Source organism: Mesoplodon bidens (assembly GCF_964165515.1).
Source record: "Mesoplodon bidens genome assembly, chromosome: 7".
NCBI classification, from domain to species: domain Eukaryota; kingdom Metazoa; phylum Chordata; class Mammalia; order Artiodactyla; family Ziphiidae; genus Mesoplodon; species Mesoplodon bidens.
This window is the reverse complement of record NC_138164.1, coordinates 53,163,531-53,188,035: the sequence shown is the minus strand read 5'-3', so window position 1 is coordinate 53,188,035 and position 24,505 is coordinate 53,163,531. Positions and strand designations below refer to the sequence as shown.

The window sequence follows — 24,505 nt, the reverse complement described above, 5'->3', positions numbered from 1 at the left end:
GCCAAAGGCGGCCAAGGGCCAAGACCAGAGGCACTCACAGGTGGCCAAGTGATTGGTGATGGGGTGGCAGTGGACAATGGGTGGGGCTCTACGGGTAAGGGCACCTGCGTGGAGGTAGCAGGACCCCAGGCACAGACCCTGGTGGCCACCAGGGGAGGCTGAGGGGAGTAATGCTGGACTCTAGTTACAGTATCTCTGAGACACTGGACAGGGCACTGAGAACAGCAACTCCAGCCAGGGGGTCAAGAAAGAGGCTCCATTCTTGGAGCCAGGATGCAAGGGACAGGGAGATACCGGGTAGAGAAGAGGTGGTAGCAGGTCAGAAGGACTTGATGCCAGGCTGAGATGCTGAGTGGGACCCCTCCTGACCTGAGCTGGTCCGATGGGTGGGCTGCACCGAGGGGAGCAGCGAGGGGAAGAGGCCGAGAGAAGAAAGAGGCCTGTGTCTCATGCCTTCTTCTCTCAACCAGGGGGTTTTTAAGTGACAATCATTTCTCACCTGGGACTATCACAAGCCACAGCCAACTTCAAAGCTGGACCCCTGAGAATGACTGGTTTCTAGAGCCCATGGGAGGCCTTGCTGAAAAGGAGTGGGTTATAGCCTTCGTATCAGTCATTTTTCTCCAGAGAAACAGAGCCAAACTTCTTCTCCAGGAAACCTGTTTTGGCTCATAAGGCCTGCAGCTGATTGAGTGAGGCTCACCCACATTGGGGAGGGCCATCTCCTTTACTTATGGTCACCTGATTGTAGGTGTTAGCCTCCTCGACAGAATACCCTCACAGCAACACCCAGATCAGTGTTTGATTAAGTCACTGGGTGATGGAGTCTAGCCCAGTTGACCTATAAAATCAATGATCCCACCCTCCAGTGGGTGCCCAAGCCTCCGAGGGGGTATGTGTTGGCCTGTGTGTGTACACAGATGTATTCTGGTGTTCAACGTGTCAACTGGGGGTTCAGTGGAGACAGGAGTAGATTCTCCCCCACTGGGTTTGTGTCCCCATCACCCAAGGCCTGGTCCACGCCACAGTCTCCTAACCACTGCTTCCAGTCTGTTCTTTCACCACAGTTGTTTTTCTCTGCCAACCACAGCCAGAGAGATCATCTTAAAAGGCAAATCCAATCAGCTCAGCCTCTGAGTCCCTGTTGAAAGCACTTGGTTGTCTTTGTCTTAGTCCAGCTTACTTCTAGCTGAGCCATGACCTGCAGGAACTAATAATATTTCCTGAAAAATCCAGGCTGCACCGTATCTCTGGGGCTTTGCTCTTGCTTAGAATGCGCTCTTTGCTTATATGAACTTTTTCCTCCCTCTCTTTTATCCTTCTAGCCTGTCAACTAGTGCCCACCCCCCCACACACGTGCACACACACACCAGAACACCTAGCAGCGCATCTAGACTTCCTCCACTAAGTCTCTCCTTGTCCCTCCTCACCACCTTAGAACCACTCTTCCCTTTGTGTCCTCTCTCATCCACTCACCCCATTCACTTGTCTACCCCGGGGGGTCTATGTAAATTTCCAGCACAGTGCCCGGTACCTCTTCCTGAACTTATTTTTATCTTTATCTGTCTTGCCCAGTGATCATGAATTCCATGGGAGCACATCTCCAGCAGTACTACAGTACCAGACATGCATATGGTATTTTCTTAATTAATGTTTGTTAAATGAAAGAAAGATGGAAGGAGTGAGCAAGGAAATGGATAAATGCATGTATAAAAACTAAGCTTCACAAAACCACAAAACTTTTTTACCCTTGGAAGCTTCCTGATGCCTTTTTTCTAACTCCCCGCAATCTGAGGCTTAAGGAGGATGATTGGGTCCCCCTAGGATTGATGGAATCACATTCCTTCTCTTTCCACTGATGGGCAGAGCAGAGGGGATGAGGGTAACGAAAGCAATAGCTGGTGCGTATTGAGCACTAACTACATGCTGAGCGTCACGTGGATTATTTCATTGAATCCTCACAACTCTGAGGGGCAGGTACTTTTATTATCCCCACTTTGCAGGTGAGAAAACTGAGACTCAGAAAAGGTAACACAGCAACACAGTTAGTAAGGGGCAGAGCCAGGACTTGAACTTAGGCCGTCTGATTCCTGAGTCCACCCTCAACCACCACACTACACTGCCTCCTGGGGGGGATATAATTGGGTTGAACAATTTATTTAAATCAGGTTGATCTGGACCACAGTTTGGCTTACATTTACTTTTATCATTTACAGGTAATGTTGATGCATGATGAGGTTTCTTTTATTTTCTATTGAGATACAATTCACATATCATAAATACGTCCCTTTAAAGTGTACAAACCCAGTGGTTTTTAGTATTATTCATAAGGTTGTACCAACATAGCCAACCACTGTCTAATTCCAGAATATTTTGATCACCCCCAAAAGGAATCACATACCCATTAGCAGTCAGTTCCAATTGGCCCCTCCCTCCAGCCCCTGGCAATCACTAATCTACTTTCTGTCTCTATGGATTTGCTTATGCTGGACATTTCATAAATACAGAATCATACATTATGTGGCCTTTTGTGTCACTTCTTTCACTTAGCATGATGTCTCAAATTTCTTCCAAGTTGTGGCATGTATCAGTATATCATTCCTTTCAAGAGTTGGATAAAATTCTATTGTATGATAGATTGGATAATGACTCCCAAAGATATCCACACCCTAATCTCTAGAATGTTACCTTCACAAAAGGGACTTCGCAGATGTGACTAAGTAAGGATCTTGAGATGGGAAGATTATCCTGGATTATCTAGGGAAGGTGATGATAAAAGCAGATATTGGAGTGTTACACTTCAAAGATTCCCCCAGCCAAGGTATACATGTGGCCACTAGAAGCTGAAAAAGGCAAGGAAATAGATTCTCCCTTCAGAGTCTCCAAAAGGAACGAGCCCTGCCAATACTTTGGCTCTAGCCAGTGAAACCAATTAAGGACTCCTGGCCTCAAGAGAATAAATTCATGTTGTTTTAAGCCACCAAGTTTCTGGCCATTTGCTACAGCAGTAATAGGAAACTAATAATTTAGATGTACCACATTTTGCTTATCCATTCATCAGTTGATGGGCATTTTTTTCTACTTTTTGGATATTATGAATAATGCTGTTATGAGCATTCATGTACAAATTTTTGTGTGCACATAGGTTTTCAGTTCTCTTGGGTTTACATCTAGGAGTGGAATTGCTGGGTCATATGGTAATTCTATGTTTAACTTGATGAGGTTTGTTTTGCAGAGCTTTGCACATCTTGAGAGGCTAGCAAAGTGTTTCAGACAGGGCATGCTGATGGCTGGGCTGATGGAAGAGTTTATCATGCAAGAGCTCTGGGGATGGCGGGCAGTCTGGAAGTTCCAAAGGGCATATGCGGCACTTTTAGAGTTCCAAAGGAAAAGGGACTGCAGTGTTTTTGTGTGTGTTTGTTTGAAAATAGAAGCAAGTATGCTGTTTCCTAAAGCTGGTGCTGAAATAGTGTAGATATAACTAGTTTGGTAAAAGTAAACCGATAAGAATTTCAAAGGACAGTAAGCAGCAGGAACCAATAAGGGCAATGTTTGCCAAATGGATTCGGACACAACAAATATTTCCTGAGTAACTTAGGTGAGCCTTGAGCCAGGGTCTGGGATGGGCTATTTCTTTCTTTCCATTTTTTTTAAGATTTTCTTTTTTTTAAATTGAATGGAAGATTCTTTAAATTCTATCATGCTTTACAATTTTCAGAAGTTTCACACACACCATTTCATATAATCCCATAATAACCCTTTTTTTCCCCTACCCCTATCTTGTTCCTCCCCCCTTCCCTCTCCCCACTGGTAACCACTAGCTTGTTCTCTATATCGGAGAGTCTGCTTCTTTTTTGTTATATTCACTAGTTTGTTGTATTTTTAAGATTCCATGTAAGTGATATCATACAGTATTTGTCTGTCTCTATTTCACGTAGCATAATGCCCTCCAAGTCTGTCCAAATTTCACTCCTTTTTATGGCTGAGTAGTATTCCATTGTGTGTGTGTATGTGTGCGTGTGTGTGTATTGCATCTTCCTTATCCATTCATCTGTTGATGGACACCTAGGTTGCTATCATACGTTGGCAATTGTAAATAATGCTGCCATGAACATTGGGATGCATGTTGGGATGGGCTCTTTCATATCAGTTTTTGGATTTAGTTCTTACTAGAGCCCAGTTGGGAAAGTATTACTGTCCTCTCTGTGTTACAAATGAGGATGACACAGAAGCTGAGAGGGGAAGTAACTGCCCAGGTCCCAGAGCTGGTATGTGAAGGAGTCAGAATTCAGACCAGATCTGTCTGCTTTGAATTACTTTTATTTCAATGGAAAAGGAGGAATTTTTCTTCAGGGTATGTGTTTGGGTTTCTAAGTAACACACGGAGAAACCTCTGGTGGTCACTTGATCTAAAACTTCTCTGGTCACTTTGCAGCGGAAAAGCCTTCTGAGGGAGATGAGGAAGAGACAAAAGTCTTATTGCTCCCCATTGGAACTGGGGGGAACTGAGGTACCAAGCAGTCTGGTGGTGGTTTTAGTTCTATTGTTTTGTATTTTTGCTTCTTGAGCACCTTCTACAAGCCAGGCTTCTCACTTGGTCCTCACGGCATCCTTTTGAGGTAGTTATTATTACCTCCACTTCACAGATGAGAGAAAGGGTAGATGGAGAGGTTATGTCCCCAAAGTGATGTAACCTGGTAAATTTTAGAGCTAGGCTCTGAACCCAGGTTTGCTGATTGGAAAGGTCTTGCTCTTTTCACCACACAATCTTATCAATTTGGGGGTTGGAGTTTCAGACTTAGAAAGAATTAGGATTTTTCTTTCTGGGATTCATGGTAACTGAAGTGAGAAAACAGAGAGGTTTAAGCAAATGCCTCAAAAGCCTACACTGACTTCTGAGTTGGCATGAGTTTGGGAAGGAAGATGTAGACACACCAAGCTGGGATGGACCAGAGAGGCACATCTGGTCCAATATTGATGCTCAGGCACAGAAAAGGAGCACGACCCGATAGGCCACTGTAGGGATGTGGAAAGAACATGAAATTGGGGACCAAATCCTGCTCCACCACTTACTACTGGGCACACCTGGGCAAGTGATTTAATCAGAGCCTTGGTCTTCCTGCATAAAATGGGGATAAGTAGGGCCTGGTGAAAATTAGAAAGAAGACAAGAAAAGTGAGCTGGCCATAGGTATACAGCAGGCGTCAGCTTTCCCAGGCTACACAACTCTAAAGGGTGAGGAAGACCAACATCTCCTGCCTGGGCGTCATTCTTGGAGGCTCTTCTGAGGCATATGGGGGACACTGGAGGCTGGAACTTTCCCCTTCCTCAGTCACTGCTGAAAGACTGGGTTCTCACTCGTAGGGCTCACCGGCCCCAGAGGTCACTGACAGCGGGGCCTTGGGTGGTCTGGACTTTTGGGCAAAGAGCTTGCAGAGTCTGGAAATCCAGCCCAGCGTTTCCTCAGTCTGTAGCCCCAGGAGACTTGAGTAACAAAGATACTGCAATCCTGCTAGTGGCTGCTTCCTTGTTGCTAAGCAACCAAATATTTGATATTAAGTTCCTGTTGATGAAGCTAATTGCAAAGGTTAATTGTCCTCTGAGATGAAAAAAACGCTCCAGGAATATATTTAGGAGTTGGTCTCTGTTCTTCAGAGAGAATGTGATTTTTTTGAAAAAGCCTGTTTTTCAGATGGTGATGGCATCAGTACTTGGTTCTTCCTGCTTTGTTCATCCTGTAGAGTGGAAGTTTTCAAACTCAGCAAAGGAATTATTCAAGGGGACTCTTGCCTGGAACCTCAATCTATGGAGGAGATCATGGGTAGCTAACCTGGAGGCAGTGGGGTGGATTTCAGAGCCCCACCCACCATGGCCATGGTCCCCACTCATAGTCACGCCCACCCACAGCCCCTCCTCTCTCCTCCATCCCTCCACCCAGTGTCTCACCTGTTGTGCTAGTTGCTGGTTTATCATTTGCTTCTCCATCATTACATTTTACCTCCTTGAGAGGTAAAGCTGTGCTCAATCTACCTCTGTGTCCTGAGTGTCCAGCATAGAGCCTGATGCCGGACAAGTGAACAGCCAATGCATGTCTAATAAATGATACCTTATCTGTCATAACCAGGCTGGGTCAGGTGAATGTAACTAAAATACTTGATTGAAAGAGCATATCATAGAGTTCCAACATCGTTCCAGTTGCTGGATTATGGGTCCCTGGGAAAGCAGGTCAGGGACATGAGACAAGCAGGGATAGTGGGTTTCCATCTCACCTCCATCACCTTTCCATCTCACCTCTGGTACTTACTGGTTATGGGCAGATGGCTTCACCCTTCTGGAGCCTCAGTTTTCTCATCTTTATGATGAGATGATAAAGTCTAATTCCCCTCTGAGGGCTGTTCTGAAAACTGATGTTGACTATGTAAAGTCTGTGGCATGGTGTCTGGCACAGGGCAGGAGCTCAGTGAATGGTAGTTGGTTTTGTTGTTTGTTTGTTTGCTTTTTGTAGATGTTGTTTTCCAGCAAGAGGCTGAAGTGATCACTGTGGGACAGCCTGCCTCAGGCAGAAAGGCAAACTCTGATTCAATTCATGAGAGCTCCAAGGAAAGGCACAGCACCAAAGCTGGGGGCAGGAGGCAGTGGACAAAAAGGAGTGGGGTACAGCTCTCCCTTGCAGTTGTATGTAGCCTCAGATTAGGTTCTAGCTAATGGGAATGTAAGTAGTTGTATGTTACTTTCAGTCCTGCCCATAAAACTCTATATGCACTCATCCCCTCTTTTTCTCTTTTCCCCTCCACCTAGCTGGAAACCAAGGACCCCAGATGGCTGGAGCCCATGTTGAAAGGAGCTTGGAGGTGGAGGCAGCCCAGGGAGGCACCAGGGGGAGGAACCTGCCTCAGGCCAGGCTGTGTTAAGCCACTGAGATCTGAGATTGCTCGTTACTGGAGCTTAGCTCAGTAACGCTAACCAAGCAAGGAGACAATGCCCTGCCAGCCCTCCTGTCCCCAAATCTCCACAAGATGGTTAGAGAGCATCTCCAGTTGTCTCCTCCACTGGTACCCCATGGCTCACCAGTTTTTGTCACACTGGATCACGATGGAGGTAAAAGAAGGTTTTACTGATGGGCAGGTGGGTTTCAGAAGAGCAGCCTCCTGTGGGAGGAGCGGAGTCTGTAACTTACTGTGATCATTTATTTCCCTGTGCATACAGGGGCGGGACCTCAGAGAAGCAGCCTGCAAAACTCCAGACCTCTCTCTTGGTTCCATCCAGTGTCCTTTCAAGTCCATTGAGTTTTGTCCTCATCCTGGGTTCCTCTCAGGAAGATGAGGTTTCACCCTCCAAATCCCTTAGGCTTTGTAAACTAGAGTGCTCTCGGCTTTCTTTAGGCTGATAGGGTGTGGATTCTGCTGTCTCTGGGAGGGATGTCTCAGGGTACCGTCACCTCCTTCCGTCTTCCACAAGGGGCTCATCTGAGAAGCAAGTGCACCTCTCCATGGGGACCGTTGCTTTTTCTCAGAGACAACCCAGCACAGCCTTGTTTGAGAAAAGGACGTTTTTCTTTGTAGGAAGTTTTGACCTCATTGCTTTACCAGTGATTCTTGTCATGAATATGTGGGGCATTTAGCTCTTGTCTGGACCTGGGTTAGCTCACAAAGGCCACCAACTGAGCTATAAATAGCTGACTTTTTGCCACTCAGAGGGAGTGACAGCCCCTCCTTTTGGGGAGGATGATTCCCACGTTATTTCCCAAGTTATTTCCATACTCCTCCCAAAATTATATGTACACACACACACACACACCCCTAGAAGGTGGATCAATCTGTTCCTGAGCACAGCACACCAGGCACATTCCCACCTCAGCCTTTGCCCTTGCTGCTTCCTCTGCCTAGAACACTCTTCCCCAGATCTCTGCCTGGCTTGCTCCTTTCTTCCCTTCAGGCTTGTTGCTCAGATGTCATCTTCTCAGGGAGGTATTCCTTGACTATCCTATAAAATTGCATTCCCCACCTCCCAGCGTCTTCTCTCCTTTCCCTGCTTTATATAACTTTGCAGCACTTATCACCTTCCGACATGCTATCGATTTTATTTGTTAGTGTATTGCCTGTTTCCCTTAAACAACATATAAGCTCCAAGAAAATAGGGCTTTCATCTGTGTTGTTTCACACTCTATCCCCTGCATCTCAGACAATGCCTAAATACGGCAGATGTTTGATGGATACTTGTTTCTGTTTTATTTTAATTTCTTTATTAATTTATTTATTTTTGGCTGCGTTGGGTCTTTGTTGCTGTGTGCAGGCTTCTCACTGTGGTGGCTTCTCTTGTTGCGGACCACGGGCTGTAGGCGTGCGGGCTTCAGTAGTTGTGGCACGTGGGTTCTAGAGCACAGGCTCACTAGTTGTGGTGCACGGGCTTAGCTGCTCCATGGCATGTGGGATTTTCCTGGACCAGGGCTTGAACCCATGTCCCCTGCATTGGCAGGCGGATTCTTAAGTACTGCGCCACCAGGGAAGCCCCTGGATGCTTGTTGAATGAATTAATGATCTCCTTTTACAGATAAAGAAGCAAAGTCTCAGAGCGGGTGGTGAGATTCAGAGCTAGCAAGTGTCAAGAAAGATTTTAAACCCAGGAATTTCCGCTTCGAAGCATGTTTATTTTCTGCTCTGACGTCAGATTTCAGGCATGTGCAATGTGGCCCTGGAGCTGTTATATGGGACATGCAGCCATGAGAAGAATATTTGCTGTCCCACATCAGGCATCAACGAGCTGACTGCTCCAGGGGCCGTGCATGCTTCTGTCTCAGTACTTCTGTTCTACCCACGGAGACATTTACCTCGTCCTCTGTGGTCTTCTAAATTGCTTCACCTTTCTGTGGATCAAACACCTTGAGCTCCCTACCTGCAAATATTGCCTTTGAGGTTTTCAAGCCATGCTGAAATCCCGTCATGCTTGATGGGACTCTGGTCATGTATTCCATGACCACGTTGGCAGCCTCACAATTCTCATGAGCATGCTGTCTGTGCCTTCCTTTCCCAGGCGGCTTGCCTTGGAGGAGGTGACCTGTGATTAGCTGCTCACGTTTTGCTGATCGGGGTTGGAAGTGCCACATTCACCTCACTTTGAACCATAATGCTTTTCGCGGAAGGGATCAAGTCTTGCCTTAAATCAGTGGGGTCTTTAAATAATGCTGATACCTGCATCCACCCCCCAGAGATTCTCATTCAGTTGGTCTGTGCAGCCAAGGCAGGGGATGCTGCTTAGGTTGGCTGTAGAGCGTCTTTATGAGAGGAGAGGTAAAGAATACAATGTGACTGAAAGCAGAAGCATTTCCGAAAAGTCACATCTCATCCTCCAATTCTTACTTCCTCATGTGACAGCCTACTAGGACCTGGAGACCTTGGCCTCCTTAATTTCATTGCAGAATTCTGATATATCTGTTTTCCTAGATGGCTTTCTTACTACAAACAATGGCAGCGCTGGTGAATATGAGGTTCTCTCCTTTGACCGCATGTGCCTCAGTTTTCTCATCAGTAAAATAGGCATCATAATAATAGCACTGACATTATAGGGTCAAGAGTTAAATGAACTAATGTATGTAAGTTAGTAGTTAAGTGTCTGGCACACAGGCATGTATGGGGCAGCTACCATTGTTGTTATTAAGCATCTTACTTATAAAATGCCCTATCCAAAGTCCGTTGTTACAGTAATTGGTATCAGCTCCAACATAACCTTTCAACTAGATCTTGCATGACTCTTCAAGGGCCTTTGCCATGTCTCTGGCACGCTCCAAAGGTGTACAAAGAAAGTCTCATCCCATGTCTCTTTAAAACTGAACAAGATTATCACAAATTTTGGGTTCACTGCAGAGAATTTCCTGCTTGGGCACCATCCAGTCTCACTCGCTTCTGGACCAGTTTTCTGGGCCTGGTACCATAGTGGTATCTATTCCAGGGGTGGCTGTGATCACACCTGCCACACTCAGGACCCCCAGGCCAATTCTGTGGCCCAGCTTTGTACCCTAAACTCTGGAGCATGGCTCTACTGGTCCAAGGCTCAGTTTTCTTCTCTCCTTGCTGCAGGCCCAGAAGTGGCTGTGGACAGATGCCACCTGGCCTGTGGAAGTGACCATGGGGCAGGGCAGCAGGAAAGTGAGTGGAGGGGGCCAGCATTGGAAGGTCCTGTGTGTGGAGAGCCCAGGGATTGTGGGCTGGTACAGCCAAACTATTTTGTCCAATCACACATACAAGGATCTCCTGGAACTGGACTCGGGAAATTAGCTGTGGGAGCCTGGGATGCTGGACCCAGACCAGGGTGCAGCATCCATATCTGCCCATGGCCCGCAGTGGGTGAAACAAGGGCGCCCATCTCAGGGTGAGACCACAACCAAAGTAAGGCAGATAGTGCAATAGTTGTTCCCATCTGGAGAGAATGACCAAGTGACCCGTGTCTGTGGGCTAGACAGACTAGCTGATCCAGATACCACTTCAGCCTCCTGAAACTGTCGGCTGGGAGTGGGGCAGACTAAACACTGGGTTGGCCAAAAAGTTCGTTTGGGATTTTCCATGACTTCTTATGGAAAAATCTGAAGGAACTTTTGGGCCAACCCAGTATTTAACAAGAGTAGCCATGTAGTGTGATAAGTTTCATGCCAGGGACAAATAGATGGCTGTGGGCATAAGTCACAGGAGACCCAACCTCGTATGGGACTCCCAGTGGCAGCCACTTCCCTCATCTGGGGCCGAAGGCTGTCAGGCCACAAATGTTTGCTTCATGACCATCCCATTCTGCACATGAGGGAAGCGAGGACACCATGCTTGTCTTGAGCTGGGCCTCGTGGGGGCTGTCCTGGCCCAGCACCCCTGGGAGGTGGGATTAGGTCATCTTGTTTACCACTGTGTCTCTAGCGCACAGGAAATTATGTGGCCTTAGCAGATGCTTTATAATTATTTGTTGAGTAAATGGATGAATGCATGAACTAATGAATGCATCTCAACACAGCACAATGATGGGAAATCCACGTAGGTGGTGCCCAGAAGTCCACATGGCAGGTAGCTGGCAGGTAGCAGGGCACAGTGTTGTAAATAAGGCAAGCCAAGACACCAGCACTCAAAATTACTGGGATGGGAGTTTGCATCAGGGACCAAGATGGGCACAGAGAGTGGGTGTAATGAGTCTCTGTGAATCATGGCCCAGGACCTGGGCAGGTTTGGGTCTGTGGTTGGGGAATCAGTGGGCCCAGCAGCTGGGAACGGCTGCCAGTGGAGGCAGACACAGTAAGGAAAAGACATATGGTCCATTCAAGAGAGAGCCAGTTACTGAGTAAATTGTTCTGGAAGTGTAATATTTCTGAGGTGGATGCAGAATCCACAGACTTTAACTGTAGATCATGTCATGTTTTCAAACACATTTCTCTGTGTTGACAGTTTCACTTATTCTGCAGATTGTGCCTGATTCAAGAGCCATAATTCCTGCCGATAAGACTGGAGCCATGTCATTTGGGTTCCCAAGTTGGGTTGCAGATTGCAACTAAACAGCCATCTCTTCATTTAGGGGAACTGCGATTTGAAGATGCACCATCAGTGCGGCCATGGTGACAGCTGAGAAACCCCGGGTCTGGCAGGGTCTCCCGAAGCAGAGCTGGCTGTGCACCTGGCAGGCCCTGTCCATCTTTAATGATGTTATCATCTCATGTGTGGCCTTCTGCTTTGGAGACTGGTGGGTGCCTGAGGCAGCTCGTGTGCTGAGAGGGCAGAGAGAATCCAAGATTGGAGGGTCATGTCTAGTACCAAGGACAGCTGCCTCCAAGGCTCCCCAAGCCGTAGTTTACAAGGACCAGCAAAGTGCGGAGACCCTCAGATGCCATGAAACCCAAGCTGACCTCCCAGGGCCCTTGGATATCTGCGTGAGGCAAGGCACTTGCAGGTATAGGGAGGCTGGTTGAGTCAGGCTTTGTGAGGTCTCAAGAGGAGTCATGCACAGACAAGCTGCAGTGATGGGGGTTATTACAGGTGTACAGGGGAGTGTGGAGTAGCTCAGATATCTCCTCAGCTGACATACACATTCCCTGTGTCTGAAGTTTCTGGGATTGGACCAAGATGCCAGATTCCTAGAGAACCTGCAGTTCAGTATCTAGGGCTGAGGATCTGTTTTTTTGGTGATAGGATGTTGAATGGGACTTCATCTGTTTTCTTGGAATTGGAAGTAAAACCCAAAGTTGAAATCTATAGGTGCCATGTGTTCCCACGTTTCTAGACGGGACCACCTGATGCCTCCCCGTGAGGGCACCATTCACACACTACTGGGCTACAAAAGCAGGAGGTAAGTGGTCTTTGAGGCTGTGAAGAGTTAACACAGGGGCAGAGTGCTGCAGCTTCCCCTTTCCCTTGTCTGGGGGGTGGCTGGGGACAAGGGGTGGTCTATATGCTCCCCCCAGCCAAGTAAATGGGACTCCGAAGAAGTGGCAGGGTCCTAGAAAAAGGGCGACTGCCGTCTCACCCTGAGCATTTAGTTCCTCCTGAAATGGCAATTCTCAGCATGTCACAGAGACACTGGTTAACTCAGTAGGGTAACGGATGGGGTGTATGAGCTCAAAGTTATGGTTAAAATTTCATGAAGATCATTAGCTTTTTTTTTTTTTGGGGGGGGGGTTTGTTGTTGTTGTTGTTGTTGTTGTTGTTGTACGCGGGCCTCTCACTGTTGTGGCCTCTCCCGTTGTGGAGCACAGGCTCCGGACGCGCAGGCTCAGCGGCCATGGCTCACGGACCCAGCCGCTCCGCGGCATGTGGGATCTTCCCGGACCGGGGCACGAGCCTGTGTCCCCTGCATCGGCAGGCGGACTCTCAACCACTGCGCCACCAGGGAAGCCCAAGATCATTAGCTTTGTATGAGCAAACCACAGCTGTTATTGGTGTATTTTGATGAGTAATACATATACACACACATACACACACATACACACACACAAATACACACACACACATACTTTTTTCTTTATTGTTTTTTTTAAGTAAAGTTATTTATTTATTTTTGGCTGCGTTGGGTCTTTGTTGCTGCACGCAGGCTTTTTCTAGCTGTGGTGAGTGGGGGCTGCTCTTCGTTGCGGTGCGCGGCCTTCTCACCGTGGTGGCTTCTTTTGTTGAAGAGCACGGGCTCTAGGCGTGCAGACTTCAGTAGTTGCGGCACACAGGCTCAGTAGTTGTGGCGCACGGGCTTACTTGCTCTGCGGCATGTGGGATCTTCCCGGACCAGGGCTCGAACCCGTGTCCCCTGCATTGTCAGGAGGATTCTTAACTACTGCGCCACCAGGGAAGCCCCCATACATTTTTTCTTTAGATGATTAACCCCTGAGGCAGAACCTGTATTTTATTCTCCCCGGGCAACCCCCTTAGCCTGCTTGTGTTGAATGCTTAGAAACAATGTCTCAAAGAGACTCAGCAAACCAGCTCTAACTGACCTTCCAGTGGCTCTAACTGACCTTCCAGTGGCTCAAAGTGACAGAGGTTCCTGTGCTCTATTGCAAAGCAAGAGAGAGCACCCCTCTTCTTCCTGTGCTGAGCGGTGTTAGCAGCCTACCTCAAGAGAGCATGCGGTGGAATAGAAACTTCTGGCCTCACTTCAAGGCTCCGCTGTTCCATCTCAGCCACCCTTCCACAGGGCATGCACCTGTGCTTCCGGGAGAGCTGAACCGGGGGACACTGCTGACTGGCAGACACCAGGCTGTCCTCAGAATGGCCCCGTGGCCTGTTGACTAAGGTTTGTTTTCTTTCTTTTTAAATTTTTATTGAGTTATAATTTACATACCATACAATTCACTTGCTTTACTTGCACAATTCAATGACTTTCGGTATATTTACAGAGTTGTGTAACTATCACCACAGGCATAGGTTTGGCCGTGTGGCATGTGGGATCTTAGTTCCCCGACCAGGGATGGTACCTGGGCCCCCTGCAGTGGAAGTGTGGAGTCTTAACCTCTGGACCGCCAGGGAAGTCCCAGGCTTTCTTACTGAATCCTAGGTGCTGGGATTCCTCTTCCCTTAGGATTAGTTTTCTGCCAGGAATCTCCTCAGTATTTCATGTAAACAGCCTTTTGCGTGCCTGGCCCCCCAATCCAATAGATGGAACCTTAGGAGTAATAGCAGTTAATGTTTACTGACTACTTACTATATTCGAGGTACTGTGTTAAGCACTTTACATACTTTAATTGATTGAATTCTCAAAATAACCTTGTTAGTCAAGATTCTCTTGATTGCAAGTCACAGAAACTCCAACTAAAACCAGCTTAAACATTACAGGCAATGTATAGACTTATGTAACTGAAAACTGCAATCACAAGCACATGCCAAAATTAAACAAACAGAACAGTGACATGGTACCTCTGGATGCATCTTGGATACTTTTTCTTTTCCTTTTTCAGTTGTAAAATTTGTATTTGTTTATACTAGACATTGATTATTTTATAATCAGAGAAACTTTATTTAAAAGGGTCTTATATAGTATTCTCCGCATTGTTTTGTATATTATAATCAACTGGGACTCTTGTTTTCTGGACTATGATCTCCTCAAGGGCAGAGACTTCTTCTTACATGTCTTTGTAGCCTTTTCCTTGCCTTTTAAATTTGTGCTCAGGGATATGTGTAAAGTGGATGGAACTCACGTGTCTCATAGGGAAGCTTTTTGCAGTTTCAATTCTTCCAGAAGGCAGATGATAATAAGAAAGTAGTTTACACTTGATCCAATACGTGATTTCTCAGGACAAACCATGTAACTTCAAATGGAGGTAATAATCCCAGGTTATTGTGAAGCTCAAATGAGTTAGAGCCCCGTGTGAGCTATAAAACTGTGCACCTGGCAGTTGGTAGTGACTTGGGTTTATGGAGCCTTCTCCTTCCGAAGCCTCTATCCAAGGTGAGTCATGTCTATTTCTAAATTTTCTAAGAACCATCATTATCTCTTGAAGAAAAGGAATGGTGGGAGAGAGAGAGAAGCTGAGAACATCAATTTAGGACACATTATTAATCCCCTGCCGTGAGCACACCCCACACCCACATATCCTACTGTCAGATTGTCAGATTCTCCTGACATATCGTTCTGGAGAGCTTGAAGGGCCATCAAGCTCAGGTTTAAGACTGAGTTCAGGATCTTGCTTCCCAAATGGGTCCTCATGATGTGTTCTCATCCCAGGGAGTGGCGCCTCTTCTACCCTCAACTCCTCTCTTTCTCACGCTTCATATTCAAGCCACTGCTGTTATCCGTCTACTTTACCTGTTCCACGCCTCTGGAACTTCTTCTTCTCTCCATCTTCACTGCCATGACCCTGGCCCAAGCTACCATCATCTCTACCTCCTCCTTGATCTACCTGGGGAAGGGTTTGCCTCCCTTTAGTCACTCACAACTCTGATCATGTCACCTCCCTGCTTAAAACTTTTCAGTGGCTTCCCTCACCCTGAGGATAAAGGCTCCATCCTTAACAAAGCTTATGAAGGCCCTCATGGTAGGGTACCACCTTCTCCACCCTCATATTTTGCCTTTCATTCTTTCTGCCCCTCCTACATGAGCTGTCTACAGGCCCCCTTGCCCGCCTCTCCATGTACTGGTCCCCAGGATGGAAGGACATGCCTCTATCTTCCAGTTAATGCTTCTCAACACAGCTCAGCTCAGATGTCACTTCCTCAGCATTCATCTTTCATTTCGCTGACTAGTTTCATCTGCCTTTTATAGTGTCAGAATTCTATGTGTCTCCTTCTTAGTACTTACTACAGTTCAATTTTACATTATTTGTTTAATTATGTGATTAATATGTCTTTTCCACTCGTCTATAAGCTCTGTGAGGGTAGTGACCGTGTCTCTTTTCATTCACTGTTGTGTCCCCAGCACACAGCACCCAGCAGACGATTGATACACAGGTGTTGAATAAATACATGCATGCATGTCAGGTACTGTGCCAGGAGCGAGGGGCACAAAGACAGATCAAGTGATGCTTCTGCCCTCAAGGTTCTCATAGCCTAGTAGGAGGGACAGAGCAGGGAGATTGATGATTTCAAGGGATCTGTGGAGACCCTCCAAAGAATTGTTGGATGGGGATAAGATGCATATAGAAAGGAATATAAACAGGCCCAGTCACACCAATGTCAAAAAAAATAACTTGTATACACACACACACACACACACACACACACACACAGAGCATATCATAGCTATATGAAAAATAACCACACTGCTCCTGGAGTCTGAAGACCTAGATATGAATCTGAACTTTTTCTCTTTCACTTAATAGCTCTGAGACCTTGTGCAAGTTATTGATGCCATCTGAACCTCTTCCTTTCCTCATCTGTAAAATGGGTGCTTAATACTGACCTCATGGACTACTCTGAGGCTTAACTAGATATATGTCAAAGTGTGTTGAATGTAAATGCACATCATGAATATTTGATTGTTGAATTTCTTTTACCTCTGATCACATGGAACCCTGATGATCTACCATCCCACCTAAGACAATTTTTAAGATGGTGAGTGCCTCGCAGGAGACACCTGGCCTTCTGCCCTTTTGCTCTGTGCCTGCACAGAGGGATCTAGAAAAGATAGCCAGCTAGCTGACTCTGCAAACACTCGTGACCCCTGGAGAGAAGGTGAAGGTCTTTTTGAGTTTGCCCATTCGGTGGAGTTTGGACACCCTGTTGTTCATTTTCCCCAGTTTGGCCAATCTACCCAAGTTTGAAGCAGAGGAAAGATGTTTCTTCCCCGCCTCTGCCCTGTCCTTCCTGGTGGTTTTCCTTGAACCATTAATCACGAAGCTACATTCTGAGCCTCCCTGACCGTGGTTCCCGCGTGTGGGCACTAGGCCTCCAGGGCCACAGGTCCAGAGCTCCAAGCATCCCGCCCTGTGCTCACCCTTCCCCTCGGCCCACCTTTCCCCAGGGCCCCACCTGCCTATGTTGCTGTTAACATGGAAGGACAAATGCGGTCCTATATTTCAGAGTCATCGGGCAGATCTGATTAATTTTCGAAATGAACGTGAAGATTCATCACCAACTTTCAGGTTTGAGCAGCCATAAACAGAACCAGAGCATGGAGCACTATTTATTTATTAAAACAGTAAATTGAAGGGAAATGGGCTATTTATTTTGCACGATGTCTTCCACAGAAGTAACTGGCTCATTAATCACACTCTCACCGTGGTCACGTTTGGAAGGTCAGGCTCACCAGGGAAATGAAATGGGGTGGTGTTTAGGGCCCTGGCAGCATGTGGAGCCCCATGAGGCTGTCTCCTGGGGGCCCTGGTGTGTTCTGGGGAGATTCTGTATCACACGAAGGCAGGTAGCTGGGAGGTGGTATGGCGTAGTGGTTAGGGCCACAGACTGGCAACAGGGGGCCTGGGTTCAAATTCTGGCTACTACATTTGCTAGCTGTATGACCTTGGGCAAGCTGTTTAACCTCTGTGCCTTGGTTTCTTCACCTACAAAATGATGCTAGGAATGGTACCTACCTTGTAAGGTACCATGAGTTTAAGTGCTTTGGCAAAGCACTACTGCAGGTAGGTCAGGTTTGGTGCAGCTGTGGGTGTTAGTTGTATTTACTCCTTTGGTCCAGACAGAGCCTCAGGGTGGGGTACTCTGGAATGAGTGGAGCTTGGAGCATAAGGTTACTGTGGGGTTCCCACGGCCCCAAGGGAAGCAGAATCGTGTAGGTGAGGCTAAGAGGACAGGCTCTGCAGTCAGCCTCCTTGGGTTCAAATCTAGCCTCTGTCTCTTGCTAGTTATTTGTCCTTACAGAATGATTTGACCTCTCTGTGCCTCAGTTTTCTTAACTTTAAAATGGGCATGATAACAGTGCTGCTTGATTGGGTTATAATGGATATGAAATGAGAAAATAAATGGAAAGTACAGAGAAGTAATCAAGTTTTTTGTTATTATAATCATTTTTAGGACCTTCTGGCCTGTGATTTTCCCCCAGACACTGAGCATGGTCCATGTGAGCACAGCAGGTGAGACACGCACTGAGCTTCAGCCCCCTTCCCTGGCAGGGATGGGGAGGTGGTCAAACCCCCAAGGGGGGAGGACTGAGGAAAGTGTGCCCACAGCAAAGGCTGGTGCCACAGTGCAGCTGGAGGGTCCATGCAGTTTGGGTAGGTGACGGAATGACCAGGGATTTGGGTTTCTGAGGCAGGGCATGGCACCCCAGACAATGAGGGGCTCCAGAGCCCCAACCCAGTGGCCTGGGGTTCACGGAGAGACTCAGTCCCAGCTGGGAGTGGGACTTCTGGAGCAGCACAGGGGCGTGGGGGGTGGAAAGGCAGGATGGAAAGGTTAAATATGTAACATACATGCACACTTCCCCTCTCTCCGGTCCTCCACGCTGGTGCTCTCGCTTATGGAAGTCAGAGCCTCAGAATCTTCCCTAACACATCACTTCAGGCAGCCACGACAACCAAACGCACTCCCATGGACCGGATCTGTTTGCTAGCCCAGCACCACGAGGTCAAAGGCCCACGTAGGCTCTTGCAGCCCATTGATTGAGACCTACTCCAGGCCCCCACACGCTGGTAGGAGGGACTGAGGCTACGGGAGGAGGCCTGAGTCTTGAGGACCCTAGAGGAATGGACAGGAGGGACCAAGGCTGACGACATCCTCCAGGGACTCCAGCCGCGAGTGAGGAGCCCTCTCTCCTTCTCCTCTCTCTCATCACGTCGATGAAAGGAATCATGAAATGGGAAAGCGCGTGGTATGGTTCATTTCAGCGAGGAGGCACTCAGAGACCGGGGCGGGGCAGGAGCACTGGGGCGACGGGAGAGGCAGACGGCAGGGCGTCCAGACCAGGGCAAGGCTGAGGCGAGTGCTGGTTACTCCCACTCTCCGCTCTCCTCCGGCCGGCTCTGTGCATCGGTGGCTTCTTGGCCCCGACCTCCCGGTGGGTTTGACCACAGGGAGGCTTTGGCAGAATATCTGACAGCCGGAAGAAGGAGAAGTGGAGATGTTCAGCCCTGCCCCGTGAAGGCTCCCTCCCTGCTGCGCTCTTGGATCCGTGGTGGTGGTGGTGGGGGGGCGGTCCCTCCCTTTGGCTGAGGATCCTGTAGGGGAGCCCACTTCCGTGGCTGCAGTCAGTGAGCTTGGGAAGCATCCCTCCCTCTGTAGGAGTGGGAACTTCTGGTCCTGCTGTCTTGGGGTGCTTCACCTCACCCGGCGCACACGCTGAAGAGCTGCCGTTGCCCTCCTTAGACTTTCTTCAGTTACCCCCACCCCACCCCACTTACCTGAGGGCGCCATCTGTTTCCTGCCGAGGTCCTGACTCACACGGAGTACAGAAGGGTCTTTTTGCCCTAGTAGGAGAAGGGGTCAGGTTATACCAGGGCTATTTCCATGGCCAGGAAGTGCAGATGGACCAGGTGCGAGGAGATCATCTTAGGGGACCAGAAAGTATTGGGGAAAATAACCTCCATGCCTCTCCTTGCTTTGGGGATCACTTCCTTAGAGTGGCCCTTTAGTAGTTCAATCCCTTTTGGAAATCCTGGTGCGCCTCACCAAGGAACCCAGGGATGGGATTTGAGTGCACCCTTCAGACAGAGCACAAAGGGAGCACAGCGCCCCCTAGGGGCTATTGCGAGGGTGGCAGCAGCAGGAGCTGGAAGGTCCCCTAGAAGAGGAAGGGGGAGGGACGGGGGGGACGGAGTGGGGAGGGGCTGAAAGGGGGCCAGAATTTAGGCCACTGTTCCCTCCCTCACCAGGAGCAGCTCCTCCTGGGAGAAGGTTCTGTGCCATGGGCTGGATTCTGGATATTGCCCACAAAAATGCTGTGTCAGAAGCAGGATCTGCTGTATGATTTGCTGGGTCCGGTACAAAAAAATACAGAACCCCTTGTTCAGAAATTATGAGGAATTTCAAGACAGTGACACCAGAGCATTAAACTAAACTTGGGTTGGAGGTGGAGGGGGAAACTCTGAACTCGGGGTCCCATGCCATACCCCCATGAAGCTGCCACTGGCCATAGGTTCTTCCTGTGGGGACCATGGGTGGGACCATGGGTGGCCCCCCCCCCTCCCCTGGAGGTTGAACAGAGAGAAGAAGCGCTGTGTGGTGACAATCTTTAAAGTCTGGCTCCCAGGTGTGGCCACACTGTGTAATTTGAAAAAATATCCACCTTGGGCCTAATGCCTCCCTTGGCCCTTTCTAGCCCATCAGTTCGCAAAGCACCAAGGAAAGACACGGTTCCTGTCTGTGGATGGAGAGAGATGGGCCGAGGCCAGAGCCGGGCAGCAGGACTGGGTGCCTCGTGGGATCAGGAGCTAGAGGTACACCCACCATGTTCCCCTCCCTCCTTGGGCGCTGAAGGCAGGAGAAGGAACACAGCTGAGCACACAGTTTTGGATGTCTGTGTCCCATGTTTGTTTTCCTGGTTTAGACTTTCATGATCATGAAGAAAGCAAACAAATATAGACTCTTAAGGCCATATAATCTCTGTCTTGCCTCAGAACTCCCTTGGATCTCTTGCCTGTAATTGGAAAGAAATGGTGAGACGAAAAGGGCTCTGATTTCCAATAGCCTCTGCTTCACAAGGATCATGTTAAATAACATTAAATGATGGCAGCCTTGTTCCTATAAAACAGACTTTTGGAGAGTGGGCAGAAATAACTTTCCTCTTTGGGGTCAGTGCATATGCATGTGAGTGTGTGTGTGTGTGTGTGTGTGTGTGTGTGTGTGTGTGTGTGACATACTGCACACGTGTGCACACAGGTGGGTGTGTGCGGGGCTATGTAAGCCTGTACCTATCTGTACACAGAAGGTGCAAACGCATGCCCATTTTTTACTTGTGTACACAGCAGTGGTGGGGATTGTGAATGCGTTCACACACGCGTGAGGGTCTATGCCTGAGCAGATTCTGGTGTCTAAAATCTTTACATCCTGCTTCGGTCAGTCTTGTTTGTTGTAAAGAGCAGGGGAAGGAACCAGCAGCACGTGTGCAGGTTGGGTCTGGGGTGAGGGGGGCTGTCTGTTGTCTCCATCTGTGCCATGGCAAGTGTCTGAAGCCCAGCAGATGACGCTCCAGTGGCCAACAAGCCGTCCTGGTTTCTCGGGATGGAGGACTGAGGCTGTCTTCCGGAGGCGTTAACTGCTGCACAGAGGCAGAGGGAACCTCCTCTCTGGAGGTGGCCCTGAGGTCGAGGCGCCCTTCTCACTGCCCTGGGCCTCCTAGAGAAAGCCGGCAGCTTGCACAACAAGCTCCCACTGTCTGCAGGGGCTTAAAGCCTCCTTTCTCAGGGATGTAGGGTAAGGAGAGCACACTGGAACACATCTTAGGCTACAAGCACTCCAAGTTCAGAGGAGCCGGGCCTGCATCTCCACCAAGCACCAAATAACTGCAAAATCCCTTTTCTTAACCAATAGTATTTTATTGTCAGTTATAAATATTTTCCATGTGTCCTCTATTTACAGTTGCAAAATAGTTTATGATATTATACCCTCACCCACCGTTTGGCCTCTTTCTATAAACTCCATGAACATTGAATAGGAAATAAAAAGCTCTTTTGGGGGCCCACCAACCTGGTTCCCCAGACTCCAAACAACCCCACACGGACAGCAGGCAACGTTGCAGCGGGTGCTACACAGTAGCAAAGGGGCGGGGTGTGAGCCGACTCCCGGCGGGGTCAGGACGCCAGGCTCCTCAGGACATTGGTGATGCTCCAGTGCTGGCCCGAGCACCTCTGCAGCACCAGCTGGAAGCCAAACTCTGCGCCGCTGTTCTCCTGCAGCTCCAGACAGCGCTTGGACTTGCGGTTCTGGATGGGGCCTCCCTAGGAGCCAGGGCGGAAAGTGGGGTCAGAGGGCATGGGGGAGCCTCAGGCCTAGTGGCTGGTGGGGATTACTTGTAGGTGCAGGTGTCTGGGATCCTGTGAGGCTGCGGGAGGTCTGGGGTCAGCATTCCCACGAAGCCCGAGGATCCCTGTCTTGAAGTGCTTGTCTCCTCCCTGAGACTGAACTTGTGCCTCTGTTTTCTTCACAGGCCCCTAGTTCTTTGCTGGGACAGGGGACAGAGATGCTCCACCCCAGCTTCCGTCTACCTGGCTGGGGTGTGGCATGCTGGTCTGCTCCTACAGCTCCCACCCCAGGGGCTGGGTCCTGCTCCCCATAAGCATGGGCTGGGGTCCCATTCTGAAAATCCTACTTCCTTGGGACCACTCCATGATTGGCCTGAATTTGAGCATCACCAGAGGCCCAGGACCTCCTGCTTTTAGGGTCCTTGCCCCCAACTGGACCTCTGGAGTCATCAGTGCTGGCCTCAACCAAACCCAGGCTCCTAGATACTATCTTAGGGCACTGGGATCTCTTAGCCCTGGATATTCATGGTTTCCCTCCATGCTACTGATGTCCCAGAAGGTTCTGTAGCCACGCATACTCAGTTTATGCTCAAAGCCCCTTGAAAGAAGGGAGGTTCTGCTTCTCAAAGCAGCCCCACAGCAGCAAAGAAGAAACCCCCAATTTTTGCTTTTAGTGAGATCCTTGGAGGCCTTAGACACTCTGGGGCTACTGGTTGTCACCTGGGCATCAGCTCAGACTGTGTGTCTCTGAGTTCCAAAGATGTGCTGCTCAACTGGGCTTTGGCCTCCCAAGCAGGCAGGTTCCTATAAGTGGGCCCCCTGTAGCTTAATGGTCCTTGAGTGTATGGTCAAACTCACCTTCTCCCCAGAATCTACTCCTCCTGTGTTTCCCATCTCAGCAATAACCAGGCATTTCCACTGATGCCTCCGCCTTCTCCCCAGAATCTACTCCTCCTGTGTTTCCCATCTCAGCAATAACCAGGCATTTCCACTGATGCCTCCGCCTTCTCCCCAGCATCTGATTAGGCACCAAGTCCTGCCACTTCCACCTCCCTCATGCCTTGTGCCTGTCCCTTTATCCCCATCCCATCACACCTGCCCTGATTTGGCCCACTGTCTTCTGTCACCTGGACAATGGCACCAGCCTTCTAGCTGACCCCCCCCTTTCCCCTCCAGAAGCAGGACTCTGCAGCCCACCCTCCAGCTGCCCCCCGTGCCCATCCCAGCGAACAGCACTCTGTGAGGGGGGGACGCACACCTCTTCTGTAAGGAAGTCATCCCCAGTCGGCCACCGCTGTCCCCATGGCGACCACTGACACCTCAAGAGAACACTGAGACTCAATTCCCACAGCTGCCTGGGAAACTGGCAGCATCTCCCGCTGCTGAGCCCTGCGACCCACCGACCCCAGGCCCCAGTGGGTATCTGGCAGAACTGTTTGCACCGGTTGTGAAACAGAATTTGTAAAAGCTCCAACCTAGAAACAACGCAAACGTCCATCAACAGTAGAATGGATAAATAACCTGTGGTTATTCACATAATGGGATACTACTCAGCACTAAAAATGAGCAAACCAGAGCTCTGCTCAATAAGGAGAAACCCCACAAATATAATGTTAGCAAAAGAAGCCAAAGAGCACATACACAGTTCTACTTACATAAACTTTCCAAACAGTCAAAATAAGACCATAGACTTAGAGTCAGGAGTCGGGGGTGGGTATCTTGGGCAGGAGGGAGTGGAAAATGACTGACAGGAGGCAAAGGGGTCCTTCTGGGGGGTTGGGAGTGTGCTATTTCCTGACCTGGGTGGTGGGTACATGGGTGTTGGCTGTGTTTTAAATTACTGAGTTATTATTGTTTAAAATTATTTTGGTACATATGCTTGCATGTTTCTATATGTGTATGGGTTATTCTTCAGCTAAAAAACTTGAAAACAGAAATCCAGCTCCCTCAGAAGGGATTTTGAGCAGTGGGTGAAGGAGGCAGGGTGACAGAGGGCTCAGGAGTGTACGGATGGGTGTCGGGGAGCGGGGGCGCGATTCCTCATCTCCCATGGGTGCGACACGGCCCGGGGGACCGCAAAGCGCCTCAGAAGCCTTCAAGTGAGTAAAGCAGGGCGTCCCGCTGTGCCCCAACCCCAGCACCTCCCCTGAGGAGAGCACAAGAACAGAGACACAGCACAGCAAAGGCAGCTCACCTGGGGCCCACAGGTGCAGCCAGAGAAAAGCCTGCAGGCTCAGGCCCAGAGGAGACAGAGGGATGACTGGCCACGGGGCAAGGGCTCATGACGGCCCCCCAGGGTCCCCATGTTGGAAGAGACATGGGAGGCTGATGCTCTCGTTCTCGCCTACCAGCTGACTGAGCCCTCCTGGCTGGGCACCCTTTCCTGGGCCGCTCCATCTTTGGAGCATTGTCCTGCACTAAAATCCTTTGGGGGGTATCCAGCAAGGGGTTCCAGACTGTGCCCTCGGGTTTCCACATGGGGGTTGTATCCTGCCTCTCTACCTCGTCCCTTCCCCTATGGGAAGGTGAGGCCCACGGCCGCCCAGTTCCGTGCTCTACCAGGCGAAACACTCCCAGTTCCTTGTGGGACAATCTGGTTTCATTTTTCCATCCTGGTTGCCCAACTTTGGACAAACTCCAGTTGTTTTGTATCCCTCAGAACTGATCACAGCCTCATCTCCACTGGACAAGAGGCTCCTCTGACAT

General features: G+C 49.1%; 1 protein-coding gene across 1 annotated transcript in view; it reads right to left on the bottom strand.

Moving 5' to 3' along the window:
- Positions 1–21,352: 21,352 nt before the first annotated feature.
- The window catches only part of GALNT18 (polypeptide N-acetylgalactosaminyltransferase 18), a 352,781-nt gene continuing 349,628 nt past the window's right edge, over positions 21,353–24,505 (bottom strand). Inside the window, exon 11 of the mRNA XM_081239977.1 lies at positions 21,353–21,775. Within this exon, the coding sequence (XP_081096103.1) occupies positions 21,629–21,775 (147 nt within the window). The 3' untranslated portion in view covers positions 21,353–21,628. The remainder of the gene's footprint in view (positions 21,776–24,505) is intronic.